At 37.8% G+C, this 14,551-nt stretch overlaps 1 protein-coding gene across 5 annotated transcripts in view; it reads right to left on the reverse strand.

Moving 5' to 3' along the window:
* Window positions 1-245: 245 nt before the first annotated feature.
* Golim4 (golgi integral membrane protein 4) overlaps window positions 246-14,551 on the reverse strand; it is an 82,132-nt gene continuing 67,826 nt past the window's right edge. For 2 of the 5 annotated variants that reach the window (XM_004834556.4, XM_021253911.2), the window contains 5 exons: window positions 10,778-10,887; window positions 8,003-8,170; window positions 7,639-7,725; window positions 2,396-2,476; window positions 253-2,040 (listed from right to left, as the gene is read on the reverse strand). In XM_004834556.4, the coding sequence (XP_004834613.1) occupies window positions 1,897-2,040; window positions 2,396-2,476; window positions 7,639-7,725; window positions 8,003-8,170; window positions 10,778-10,887 (590 nt within the window). In that variant the 3' untranslated portion in view covers window positions 253-1,896. Of the gene's footprint in view, window positions 2,041-2,395; window positions 2,477-7,638; window positions 7,726-8,002; window positions 8,171-10,777; window positions 10,888-14,551 lie in introns of all 5 variants that reach the window. The other 3 variants (XM_004834560.4, XM_004834558.4, XM_013071460.3) reach the window with 3 other exon arrangements.

Below are 14,551 nucleotides of genomic sequence, written 5' to 3' on the forward strand. Positions count from 1 at the left end.
CCCTATCTCTTTTTCTTTCTCCAAAACTTTCTAAAATACAATAAAAATTCTCAGCTCTTTCTTTAGGTAAGGGAGAAAAGTCAAGTGTCATCCCAAGTTGAAAAAGTAAGAAAAATAAGAGCAGGGTGGGAAAGGCATTTTATAATTGATATTGGTACATCTTAAACTTTTTCATCCTATGAAAAAGAATTGAAGAATGTTACAAGACCAGAAACTAATAAAAAAAGTCACCTACTGTACAGATTTACTACTTGCTTTTTATAGCTTTATTGACTATTACCAAGTTTTAATATGTTTCAAATAATTAAATATTGCAACTGGGACATTAAAAATACAAACTAATTTACCAAAATAATTGTATTTTGAATATTATGTACAATATTATACATTTTACATTACATAAAAAGTTTTTATACATAAAGGTAAGATTTGATTTATGATTATTGGAAACCCAAAATACATTTGAACACAGTATTCCTATGCATACATACATAATTGCTCACCTGGGATAATCAAAACTATACATGAGTGTGGTTATTAGCAAACAAAATTACATTCATACAATAATAGCAAAAAATGGAATTTGTTTATATTATTTTGAAAGCCTTATTTTAAAACCACACATATGAACTATATAACCTAGTTCTGTATATTTAAATTTTTTGTCTGCAACTAAAATGTCTTTATTTCAGCAGAAATTTTTAATTTCCTCTTTAAAGGGATCTATTATAATTCATATTCATTAAAATACCTTGTATGTAAGAAGAAGGCAAACTGATTCTCAGCAATAGAAAAGCCACAAGGGTCTATCATTCATATCTACTTGCAGAGTACTGCAGTTTTCACTACAGAGGTCTTTCATGTCCTTGGTTAGGTTAATTCCTAAGCATTTAATTTTTCTGGATACTACTGTGAAAGTTATTATGCCATATAGTTTTGAAAAATAATCCTATTAAGTTGTACAGTTAGGTATGCCTTCATATTCATAACTGTCATAAAAGAGACTATATATTGAGGCACAGAGCTTAGCTTAAAGGAGAAATATATATTACTATAAAGAACTAGCTACTGAAATAAAGATATAACTAAGTGACTTCAAAAAACATATTGCGAATAGGTGTGCACATAGCAAACACCACAAATACCCACTAAATTAGTTTGTCATCAATCCTTCAAAAAGGTTAAGACACTGATATATCTTTTTTGAACAGTGAAATACCAGATTAAATTCAAGATATTACTACATGAGTTTTAGTACTATCTCATTTTTAACCTTCCTTTCCAGCAGAACTATTGCAATATTAAGTAATGCCATACATGTTTCTAACAGACCTAAAAATTTTGAAAAACAATGTCTTTACTCTGCAACAAAAATGGATTTTTAATTGTGTGTCACTCTCATCCCAGAAATGCAGACTGGTGAGAATTTTATCAGAACTATACATAAGAGCCTCAAAGAGAAACAATTAGTAGACTAGTCACTTTTTATAAAGTGTGTTCAGCATTTTGCCAAATTCCTTGTTATAAAATCCTGTATTTATCAAAGGCAAACAGAACATGGAAATCAGGAGACAGGAAAAAAACAACATGAGACATTTACAAAAGCAATGCTCTTTCCACATCTTATCACATGTTCCATGAAAAATAAGATTCAGAGCCTAAGGTATGTTTACTGTTTTTTTTTCTGGTACATGTTTAGCTTGAATATAAAAGAAGTTCTAACCTAAGTTATCAAAATATATTCATATAAATGTATGAGTCTTTCTAATAAAAAGTTTAAAAAGTCTAAATTCTTAATTTTTGTAATTAAATATCCTAGCATTCAGTAGGCAGATTTATTTTAGAGCAGCTTGAAAAAAATTCATTGGCTGAGCACTGCCTGGAAATTGGGCACAGCTACATTTCAGCTCTTCGATGTGATTTCTCAGCAACAGCAGCCCCGTCTTCTTCCTCCTCTTCATAGTGTTCCTCTCCACCTTTTGGGTGGTTGTCATCTTGGACTTCTTGCTCTTCTCCTCCATCATTGTTTTTATCATCAGCCTCAAAATTAGAAGGAAAAAAGAAAAACTAAGAAATGGTGTGTGTAATTAGTGATTAATAATTCTTTAAAAAATGATCCGAAGTTACTCATTTTTTGAAGTAAATATGAAAAAAAATGATCCAACAGGCAACAGTGCTGTAGCCTCTCCTAATCTTCATGTTCGTACACTTTTCCTAAATGTCAGTGGGCTGGATAAATTCAGTGGCACCTGAGAGGTGCCATTCCCTATTGGTGCCAGTCCCAGCTATACATCTATCTATTCTACACAGAATGCACCCCCTAGTCCACATACACACACACACACACACACACACACACACAAGTGTTCACTGGAAAGATCCATTCTACACATACGTTTTCATCATTTTCCCCATAGGTGTCCTCAGCATTATGCTCCAGTTCCCTTTTTTTCTCTTCAGTCAAATCTTCCTGAACCTGAAACAAACCACAAATACTATGAGATGCTTTCATCACTTAAACACTTGCAAGGACATGTTTTGATTTCTAGAAGCTCATTCAAAATAACAGAAACAAAATTAAACAAAAAATAAATATAAAAGAGATAAAAAAGTGTGACTTATTAGTATGAAGAAATGTATAATACATATATAACAAAAATCAATGAGATTGATTCTGAATCTAAGACTTTTATGTTTGAATTTCCAATTCCTTTAAAAAAGGATTAACTCCACAAGGACAACACCTGATGAAATTCACTTAAAAAATTAAGCATTCCCCTTTCCAAGTAGAAGAACTCTAGGAATCTACAAGCTCTGACAGAATATAAATTTTATAAAGTTCAACTCCCTCTGTCTTCAATAACTAGGCACATCCCAGGCATATAAAAATTGCTTAACAAATATTGTTAAATAAATAAGTCACTCAATGAATAAATGCAAAAATATATTCTCTCTTAATGCACAACTGTAACAAAAATTGATATATCTGTTCTATAATTAAGAATATTTCTGGCTAAAATACCTAGAAAATAGAATCATTTCAATTTCTTCATGTAATACTCCAACAAAGTATTTCAAATTCCTGTCTCTATTTAGTGTTCTAATACAACATTTCTGTTTTAGTTTTCCTTTATGTACACTATTACTACTATTTCACAATCCCCTTTATTTCAAAATGCAAATCAAAGAAAGCATCAAATTCTTTTGTGAAGTAATCCCTATACATTGTTCACATCTTATAGAAATATAAGGTAAAAACTTTTCTAACTTGCTATTTTGTAAACCTTATTATATCAAAATTTAAGTCATCTGTATTTCAAAAAACTGCTGAACGTCAGTTAGGCATAAAGTAGTGTCCAGGTACTAGAAGAAAGCTTGATCTTTTAGGACCACTGTATTACAGTAAATCTTCTTGAATGCCCCCCCCACATACACATAATACACGATTTTGGGGAAAGTAGGGGGGTAGCCATTGAAAATCTGAGAAATGGGCAATGGACAAAAAGTATGTAAGGGTTATAATTAAGGAGAAACAGATAAAATGCTACCTTCCAGGCCAGGTGAGACAGAAATGAACTGCAGCTTCCCAGATGAGCTTTGGATAGAATGTAGCCTATAAGAAACCTACAAAGGTGACCCTTCAAAGTTGCAGGAGACAGAGCTAAGACTTCATGGATCTCTTCTGACCACTCCAGATCGGCTGTATCCATAGTGCCAAATAAACACAATTTGAGGATGGAGGCATATGGCTTCTTTTGCATTTACATTTCCTGGTAAAGTGAGCTAAAGACACTCTTCTCTCACTTTATGGCTCTATCTGTGGTCCATGATATCTCCTCTGTCATTAGTCACAGAACCTCACAGTAACATTCCACAGGACATTGAGATTTCAGACTACGCTAAGATGTGACTAACTAGAACATTAAATTGTTCAAGAAGTAGACATTTCAGCAAAGACATGTCTTCTACATGCTTAACAATGAAAACATTATTTGTGAATGCTGAACATGGTGTAGCTGAGAATTGGAAAGAAGTGCTTTGAAACTGCAGTGTGGTGGAAAGAATATATAAGTCAGGAGGAAGCAAACTTTTTACATGTAAGGCCAGAGAGTAATTATTTAAGGCTTTCTGAGGCATAATGTCTCTGACACAACTTCGCAACTCTAACAATGTAGCTCAGCAACAGCTATAAACGAATAAGCATGTCTGTTTTCCAGCAAAACTCAATCCATAAAATAGGTCACATAAAATAGCCTGTAGTTGGCCAGCTCTAAGCATATACAGTGAATCAGACAGAGCTGCACCAAAACCTTGGCTCTGCAACTTTTCTGACTGTGTGAAAGATAAATCAAGTGGTTTTATTATGAAAATCTTAAGGAATGAAATAAATAAATAAATAATCATTTGATAGATATCTTATAGCCATCATCGATTTTCAAGAGTTATCTCAATGCTGCCATATTTGTATCATCTATATCTTTTTTCTTTTCATTGAAATATTCTAAAAATTTCTAGACATGTAATTTCACCTTTACATATCACAGTACAGGTCTCTAATAGTAATGGGCATCTTATGCAACCACAATCCTATTACCACATCTGACAAAATCAATAATTTCATGATATCATCTATCTTTACTGTCTATTTACAGCTGGTTTTAAAAATCTTATCAAAACAAAGGCAAATCTAACAAGGGCTTCCCTGCATTATTTTTTCCATGATCCTATCAATCTGTTCTATAGAAGAACCCACATTCTGGATTCATTTTCCTCTGTATAGTATCACTTCACTTGGCCCCCACATAATCTATATAAGGAAGTTAACTTAAAGGTATGAGTGAACTCAGGTTCAAAAATCATGGGCATTTCAGAGGTGATGTAGCCACATAGGTTTTTTTTTTTTTTTAATTTTGTTTTGTTTTTTCTGGTACTAGGGATCAAACTCAGGACCTTGAGCTTGTGAGGAGGCAGGCGCAGAGGCACTGTGGCACTGAGCTAAATCCCTAGCCCTGGCACAGAGTTTTTGATGGTCACACTTTTAATGTAGTTGAGGTTGGTCAGTGAGCTCACTTGGTGACAGCCTGGGCTCTCCGTGGTCAAGTTCCCTGACCTGTGTGGTGATATCATCCTCTGATGGCTGATGCTTAAAATCAATTGTCTTAAATAGGGGTTACAAGAACTGTGACTTTCTCATTCCCTCATCCTTTCTAGATTCACTGACTTTCTATAAAGATGTCTCCCCAATCAACTCCATGCCTACCAGGGCTATACATTTAATAATGACATTCTGTAAGGTCAGACCTAAGTGGCCTCTACTTCTGATTCTAACAATTTGTAACAAGCTGACTCACCTTGAAAATTTTAATTAACCTCTCTGAAGCTCCAATTTCTTATGTGTAAAACAAAAAAATTGGTATAGGTTTGGAGACACAAATCCTTACAAGACTTGGCTGAGAGTCTCTAGGAAATGGACACAGATACACAGCAGTATACATTAAGTGAGGCAATTCCATACCCAAATTCCATCCACAGCTGTGTGCCTAGGACAATTTACCTAAACAAGATACACGAGGAACTTCAGCCTTAACTGGGGGTGGCAATTAGGGGCATTTTGGAAGAACTCTGCTTCCTAGGCCTCACAACAGTTAAAATCAAACTTTCCAAAGGTAAGGTCTGGTCCAGGGAAGGATTCGTATTTTTCACAAACTTTTCAAGTTGATAGGTAGACTCAGCAAAAAGTGAGGTCAGCTTCCTTGAGTAAAAGTGGATGGGGTGCTGAGAATGTATGGCTTGTGAGATAATAACCCACCTATAAAATATTTTTTTCTCCATTCTTGGGATGTACTGCAGAAAATTTAGCTGGTTTACCAGTTGTCAATATAATCTTATTTGCAAATTACTGCTTTAAATTATTCTGTAATTTAGGGAACCCAAAAATGAATATTCTATAATTTTCCAGCTATAAAAAAGGTCTGTACACACATTATTTTAGTAATATATTCTTCATTTTTGAAAGCAAAAGCAATTCAAATTCATCTTGATGGTATTAGTGAAAAGGAACCAAAACAATTGGTCTTTAAAAAAGAGTCTTTCCTGGATCCCAGGATTTCTCTTCTCCACCACAACTGGTGATAATATACAAGAGGAAAAGAATCAGTAAATACTGATTAAATTTTTATGTTACCCTTCTGAATTTTTCAAAAGAAGCCAAGGTGAACCTTTTTTCTCTTAATCCCTCAAAGATTCCTGGTATCCGACATAATGAAACAAAGTAATATTAGTCTAGATATCTTGTTATAAGAAAAGACTGGATGAGTATCTTTTTCTTGCCAAATGTCTTAATATTCAAAGCTGCTGGTTTCTCTAATGCTCTCTTTCTGATAGACAGCTGAGGGGCTTGATGAAGATGAACAGCAGGATGAGAAAAGAGGGAGAATAGAAGGATCAAGCCTGTTAGAAAACAGATGACTTAGGATGTTGAGAGTGGATGTAAAGGGCAACACCCTTTTCTGCTTTCCAGATAATAAGCTCACATCTTATCTCTAAAAAGATAAAAAAGCAGTAAGAAGTAGCAAGCTGATGTAGGCCAGGGACCTGCATGTGCAGGTGAGAGCACATGCTTTCAGAGCAGGACCTTCAGTAGGGGTATGTTCAGCTGGCCAAGCCTCCCTGCTCCCAGGAGCCTCCATTCAAGCACAAAGCTGTGCATACACCTGGCTGAGAAGGCTTTAATTCAAGTGCTATTTATTGCTCTACCTAAAGACTGAACAGAGGATCTTAGCCTGATCTGTCTCATCCTCCTGAGTACTGCAGGAGTCCACACCGGAGAGAACTATGACAAAGTGTAATAACAAACAGCATTCACCCTGTTATCCAGCCTAGGAAGGCAACACCATGATAGATGCTATACAGACCTAATCAACAGTAATACCCTAGAAGTTTACAATAAAAATCAAATTAAAATGAAACGTTAAGAAATTCCATCTGAATGTATTTTAGTCATTTCAGTCCCTTAGTCCATATTTCCCTTCTCAGTTTCTGGTTTCCCATCTCTTCATTGTTTTGCTTTTTTTTTTTTTTCCTACAGGCTGGAGATGATCCAGGGCCTCAGGCCTGCCAAGCAAACACTGTTCAACTGAGCTACATCTCCAACACTTGCTACTGTTAAATTTAGTTTAGATATTGAGTTCTCCTGAGAGAAAAGGTCAAGAGAGACTGTAAAATTTATAAAAATGTTTTAGGACATTGCTGGATTCTAGCAGTCACTGTGGGGTATCCCTGTGAGGCAGGCATGGAGGTGATGTCCACTGAGGAAGCTACAGGGGTCAGTCTGCATTCCCTCAGTGTTCAGAGCTGTTCTACTCACTGTTATGAGGGAAAGAGATAGGAAAAATACTCTTATAAAGAATATATGAGTCTAATTCTTAGAAAGCCAAATGTCTTCTTAATTCTAAATCTCTGGCAAGAACCAAAAAGATGGATTCTATTACCTTAGTTTTACCTTCTAAGAAAATGGTTCTACTACCACCCTTCCTTATTTACTTGTTTTTCTGAACATTTCTGTAGCAAACATGTCAAAAGTCAGTACTGCTGAGGTTCAGTTAAGGTTAGTGTGACAGACGCAACAATTTGATCCACCTCCTGTGATCTTACTACCTCCTCCTCTCCCTCTTCCTGGTACTGTTCATCAACATTATCCTCCTGCTGGTCTGGATTTCCTGCCATCTGTTGAGACAAAAGAGGAGGCTCATGTTACTGTACATTGGAGATGCTTTTTACAGTACCCTGGGACAAAGAACGGGCATGCCACCATGAAAAGCACACTTGTAATACCTCGGTGGCCAGGAAATGATGACTAATCATAGCATTTCAGATAATGGCCTAAAACCCACAAAAGTGGCAAACCTTCTCCCAATGTAGATTATGAATAATCTTTTATTTAAACTAGGCATTCACTAAAATACTAAGGTTAAATCCACCACTGGTAGTGGGATCTGCTTACCACCAAATGTTCTTCCATTTCCGCATTCTCTTGCTTTTGATCACTTTGTTGTTGCTCTTCATTTTCATCAGGCAAATTTTCTTCTCTCACTTGCTCTGCTTCCTCAAATTCATCTTCACCTTGATTATTTGGGTCATCCGCTGGGTTAATATCCTCTACAGCTGCCCTCTATAAAAGTTTAATAAAACCAACCAACACTTCAAAACTGAGGATCAAGTTTAATTTCATTTAAAAGGTCACACACTGACAAAAATGAAATCGGTCCTCCATGGATTGTTCAGATATATCCTTGCCAAGACTCACAAGTATCAAGCATCTTACTGTCAAAAGATAAACTCCTGCTTTATTTATCAGAGGTTGAGAATCAGAATGAAGCACAAATAATATTTCCTTTCTGCAAATGATACCCACATTGTCCTCAAAACTCTGCTAAAACAACATGAGCATAACAGAATAGACAACAAGAAAAATAGCTAATAAAACTCAAATGACCAGGGAGGAGAAAAACATCAATATAAATTAGGATGGGAGATTTAGATGGGCAAATAGTAACTCCTTTATCTGCTATGTTGATTTTCATACAGACAACTTGCCTTTGCAAGCAATTTTTAAAAGATAAATGGTAAAAGTAGTCCATAGGAATCACCAGAAATGACCTAAGAAGAGATTCTGATAAGGAGAAAGACAAGAAAACGGCTAACTCTACAGTCAATCATCCATTTATAGTGTGGACCTCAATTCTTTATTAAGAAACACTACCATGAAACTAGAGCTGTTGCACTTGCAAGCGACAGGAAAAAATTGCTAACCAATCTTTGGCAATATATTACAAAAAATATGCTCCAAGCCCCACCCTTGGTAGTTCTCGGGTCTTGAGTTCAACAAATGCTCTGCAAATGGTTAACTTTAGAATTACTTCAATTTTCTAGTTAAACTTCTAAATAATATAAATCCTCACAAAGATTCGGCTTTTAAAGCCAGAAATGGGCAGAAATAGCAATGCTTATTATGAGTTTCACCAATCCCTTCCAGGTCATCTACGGGACACTCACTAAAGGGGCAACTGCTTCCAAGAGCTGCTAACGCCAGAGAAGGAGTCAGCCTCCCTTCACTGTTCTCCAAAGGAAATTCTGCTTTAATTCACTTAAGAGCCTTGAACATGTTCAAGAGCTCACTACAGTCTCAGCAGATCTATTATCTGCATATTCCTGGCCACAAGCTTCATTCAAGTGTAAATGACACTTTTCTCAGGAACAAAGAGGGGCAAATCACTGCCTTCACACTAAACTCCACAATCTTACAGTTTTCTGTTTGTGCGGTATCAATAATTTATGTAAGAATATAAGAAAAATGTAACCTGTTCTCAGAAAAACATACCAGTTTGCTACAGTTCCTCAAAATGTACATACTAACACCAACTCCAAGGAAATAATCAGTAAGAGTTAATGGGCACAATCGCTTAATTTATAATAGTTACAACAGTGAGAGACAAACAGGTCCAACAATTCTAATTAAAAAAGCCCTGGTAGGGGCTGACAATTTCTTTTTAAAAGAAGGTCTGGTAGAAAGGCTAATGTTTCCCAGTATGTTTCTCAGAGCAAATAGACAACAGGAGAGTAAAGATTCATACAGGAAAGTAACTAAAATCTATGGCAGTTTGCAAGTTCAAGTGATGTAGTACTCACCCTTTCCCTTTCTCCCTCATTCACACACACTCACAGGCTTTACACACTTGCTTTCTTGCTTTTGTAGGACATTCTCTCATTCTCTCACATTCTCTTGCTAGCTCTTGCTCTTTTCTGAAAATATTTCAGGGCTAGGATCTCTACTGGATATTTTCCTAAACACTAATTCAGGAAAGGTGTTCTACCACATCTTGGTACAAATTAAGTGGAAAACTTATTTCCATCAAAGGACTTCAAGCAGTAAGCAGAAAGACTTTCTTGATGATTATCAAGGAAAGACATGGATCTTCCTTTCAATTCTCTGGCTCAATATAAACAGAGCCTGTGTGACAGCACAGACTGAATGTTATGAACGTGGAGGTTGATTCATTAGGAAAAGATGATAACAATGTTAAAATAAAATTAATCTATGCTTAATCTGAGAACAGGCTCACTTAACATTCACTTGCCTTGCTTGAAAGAAGAACAAGGCTTTAGTCTACCCAGGTGAGGTGTTTTTTGGTAATGACAAAAAAAAAATGCCAATTGTTGTGTCTACTTACTTATAATCTAAATTTTCATTACCATCATGGTATTTCAGCACCTCTTTTCAGGTCTGAAATCATACATTCTTATGCACGTATTTATTAAACTGGACCATTAGGAGGATAAAGATTCACATGACATACTTAAAGCCCCAGCAGCCAACTCAAAATACTCAGGAAAGGGTAACTTCTTCCCTTTAGCAGTCTCCTGTCCAACATCCATACTTGCCTTTCCCACTTTCTCCATCTTTCAGAGTTACTTCCTACCTCAATGCCTCTCCATTCTGCTTTTTCCGAAGTTTTGGTTTAATTAATCTAAAACTGTCAACGGGAACATCTTTCTTTTCTTTCTCAGAGAAACCTTCAGCCAGTTTCATCTCACACACAACTACAACATGAGTTACAGTTTATAATAGTGCCCACATGTAATTGTGCAAGCTGCCTTCCTTTGTGCTGATGAAATGAAACATACATCTAGGGTCAGAGGCTTGAGTCAGGCATACTGTCCCTTTTTATTCCTGCCTCATGGGTTTCCAAATGTTGGGACCAGAAGAGAGGGCACTTACATTTGCCTCAGATTCTGGGTCGGCTTCTCGGGGTCCTTGTTCATGGGGCTCATGTCGGTTACCTAGGTCTCCTTCAGCTTCATCTTGGTGCTGGTTTTCTCTTTCATAGGCTAACAAATCAAAGAACTGAGATCAGCCCAAAATGAATCAAACAGGATTTTCCCCTTTCAACTCAAAGTAACTCCAACAGTGGGCCTTCCTGGAGACCCTATCACCCACTCCCTCCTCTGGCTCAGTTAACTCAATGCACAGCATCCCAGATTTTCTGAATAGCTTTGTCTTTTCCAGGACTGTATGTCTAAAGAGATAGTGTGGGGGAATTCAATACACCCTTTTAAAACAAATGTCATTAACAGAAGCTGCATTTTTCCCATTGTTAGGAAAGAAAACAATCAAAATTTAATAAAACAACTCTAGTCCATTGGACATTGCTAAAATAATCAACTAATTTTTGGTTAATACCAGAGGAAACAGGAAGTTTCCCAAAGAAGAAACGCCATTAGGAAATAAAAGAAAAAAAACACCTCAGTGGTGAAACTCAAAAGTACAGACAGAACCACATACAGCCTCCTGTGCTGAAGGCTGTGGTGGGGTGGGAAGGGCTGAGTGGCAGGAGAGAGCTGCCAGGTCTGTGGCACAGCAAAGAATAAGGATAGTTCTAGGACAGGATGGAATGGCATAGGCAGCTGACAGGAGCAAGTGCTCATCAGGGCATCTGCCACTGGCCCCAGTGCAAACATGTCCCTCTGCTACTGCACCTCCTCAGTCTCCTCTACAGTAGCCACGGCCAGGCCTTGTGCCCACCAGGGCCCTGAGAATCCACAAGTCTCCACTCCAGTGTTTCAGAAGGTGCAACAGGCTGCCTCGCCATGTTTTGCAGACGTGCTGGAACACTTGTGTTACATCTGGTCATCAAGGCTCTCCAGTGTGATTTCATCAGTGGCACCTGTTCTACCTTCCTCTTCCACACTCTGGGTCTCCTTTAAAACACGCCTGCTGACTCGCCAGCCCTCAGTCCAAGAGTCAAGATGTGTTGAGATGCTGGCTTACGTAGTCTTGAAGGTGACTCACAAAGTCCTCTGGGCCTTGGCAAAGGGGTGTCCACTGCTAAATGCCTTCTTTTGGGTCACAGTTCTCTTGCAGAGCACTCCTTTGATAACCAGTCATCTCTTGCCCACCCTTTCAGCTCCCGAGGACACACAGGCATCAGAAGTGGTGGGAGCATAGTAGTTTCCCCTCATCTGTGGTTTTAGTTATGTGCAGTCAGCCCTGTTCCAAAAGTATTAAATTGAAAATTCCAGAGATAGATAATTCATAAATTTTAATTTGTCCATTATTCTGAGTTGTGTGATGAAATCTCACATTGTCATGCTCCATCCAGCCTGGGAGGAGAATCATCTCGGTTCAGCATATCCAAGCTGTGTATGTCACCTGGCCATTAGTCACTGTTATCAGATCCACTGTTGGGGAATCATAATGCTGGGGTTCAGGTAACTTATTTTACTTAAAATTTGTTCCAAAGGGCAAGAGTAATGATGCTGGCATTTCAGATGTCCCAAAGAGAAGCCATAGAGTGCTTCTTTAAACTGAAAATGTAAAAGTTCTTAAGAGAAAAAAAAAGGAAAGAAAAAACTGTGCGCTAAGGTTTCTATGATCTGTGGCAAGAATGAATCTTCTATCTGTGAAATTGTGAAGAAAAAAGAAATTCATGCTAGTTTTGCTGTCACACCTCAAACTGTAAAAGTTACAGTCACAGTGTGTGATACAGGCTTAGTTAAGATGGAAAGAGGCATTAAATTGATGGGTGGAAAACGTGAACAGAAAATGTGTTCTCACTGATGGCGATGTGTTGCATCTCAGGGCACTGGGCCTACAAGAAGATTTTAGCCAGATCTCCCCTGAAATGAGTGACATTAAACCATTCACAGGAACTAACGGTAACACTGACACTAAGCCATTTACTGCAAGTAACAGATTCAGGAATAGGGTTGAACTGAAAACTATATAAATTACTAGACAGGCTGATGAAGATGCAGCTGCCACACTTCCAGCAGAGTTAGAGACACTGATGAGAAACGATACCGGCCAAAGCAAGTGTTGAACTGAGATGACACCAGTCTCTTCTATAGGGAGAGGCCCCAAAAGAGTCACATTCATGAAAGTACAAAGAAGGCCCCAGGGCATAAAACATGGGAGATCATACTTGATGAAGAAGTGAAGAACATATAGTACTGAAGGCCATCAAGCAGTGTTAACAGATGAAGAATTTAGAAGAATCTGTTGGTCACTTACAAGGGAAGATAAAGAGGAAGAACTAGGGCCGGGGATTTAGCTCAGTGGTTTCAACGCCTGCTATGCAAGCACAAGGACCTGAGTTCAATCCCCAGTACCCAAAAAAAAAAAAAAAAAAAAAAAAAGAGGAAGAACTAAGCAGAGCCAGAAATGTATACATTATCAAAATCTGCTGAGAGGTTTCAAACTATACTGACATCAAAGGACAAAACTATGAAATATGATTATTGAACAGAAGCTGCATTCAAGTGGCCCAGATGATCAATGAAGCCTCCCTAGCAATGTTTTTATGAATTAAAGAGACAACAGTTTCAAGTTACAATGTTCTTCCAAAACATTCCAGCAAAAAACAAAAGAAAAGCTTCAATTACTACAAAGAAACCCCACCCGTTACCTTCAGGGAATTCATCTTGGTGTGGGGTAGTGTTTAGCAAGCTATCCAGGGCCCTCACCAGGTGCTGAGGCTGTGGAGCAGACTGTACTGTAACCAGAGCATCCGTCACTGTGCCTTGACAGTGCTTTCTGAGAGTAGCAGAGTTCCTGATTAGGATGGGATGGAATGAAGCACACTTAACTTGTCCCCAAGGACTGCTCTTTTTCTTCTGGTTTTTTTTTTGGTGGGTAGGTATCTTAGAGCCATAAAAATACAGAGCTCAGTAAAATGGGAAGTAACAACATCCTTCAATAGTGTTGCACACTATAAATTTTCCATAACTCTGTTAAATACCCCTAATAAGCAAATTTACTTTCCAAGCTGGACTCGTCTAAGTCATTCTTTGAACTGTTGGTGCCTCTCTCAGATGTTTCTTTCATATCTGCTTGGGAAATTTACAGAACAGCAATACTGTCCACTCCTGACATTTAATCACTGACACGGTCATGGCTTGATGATCTTCCTTCTGATGCTAGTAGTGCTAGTAGGTCAATAGTAGCCTAACAGTACATTACAGTGCCTATGTCAAATGCTTCACTTCATCTCATCGTGTAGGCAGTTGATGAGCTCATATTAACACAGCAAGAGGATGATCCATCTTCAGATGTGTCCCTGGTGCTGGACTCTACCGTGACACTCTCTACTCTTTGAAGCAGTATTTCTCGCAAAGCCATCCCCCACTGCCCTAAAGTTGATCACACTGGCATCAGGCTCTTACTTGGTTCCAGGGAGCCACATGTTGTCTATCACAGTGATCGACATGCACAATGATAGCAGGAGAATATGGCTATAAGAGCATCTACACAGTCCTGAGGAATATCTATCACAGCAAGGAGTATGGAGGCCTCTTCACTGGCACTCTCCTTTACTATGGCTCCCTTTCAGGAATTTACCTGTTTTGCAGCCCAACAAAAAACAGTACCCTACAAACAGTCGTATGCCACTTTATTCCTGTTGTAAATTTCAGTTATGGACTATCTGCTGACAGTCTGGCCTGGCAGGCAACTCAACCTGCATATGCTTTCAAAATTTATATGCCACTTTCCCCA

This window comes from Heterocephalus glaber, unplaced genomic scaffold (assembly GCF_053883595.1).
Source record: "Heterocephalus glaber isolate CG9 unplaced genomic scaffold, H.glaber_assembly_v1.0 deba00001504, whole genome shotgun sequence".
Lineage (NCBI taxonomy): Eukaryota > Metazoa > Chordata > Mammalia > Rodentia > Bathyergidae > Heterocephalus > Heterocephalus glaber.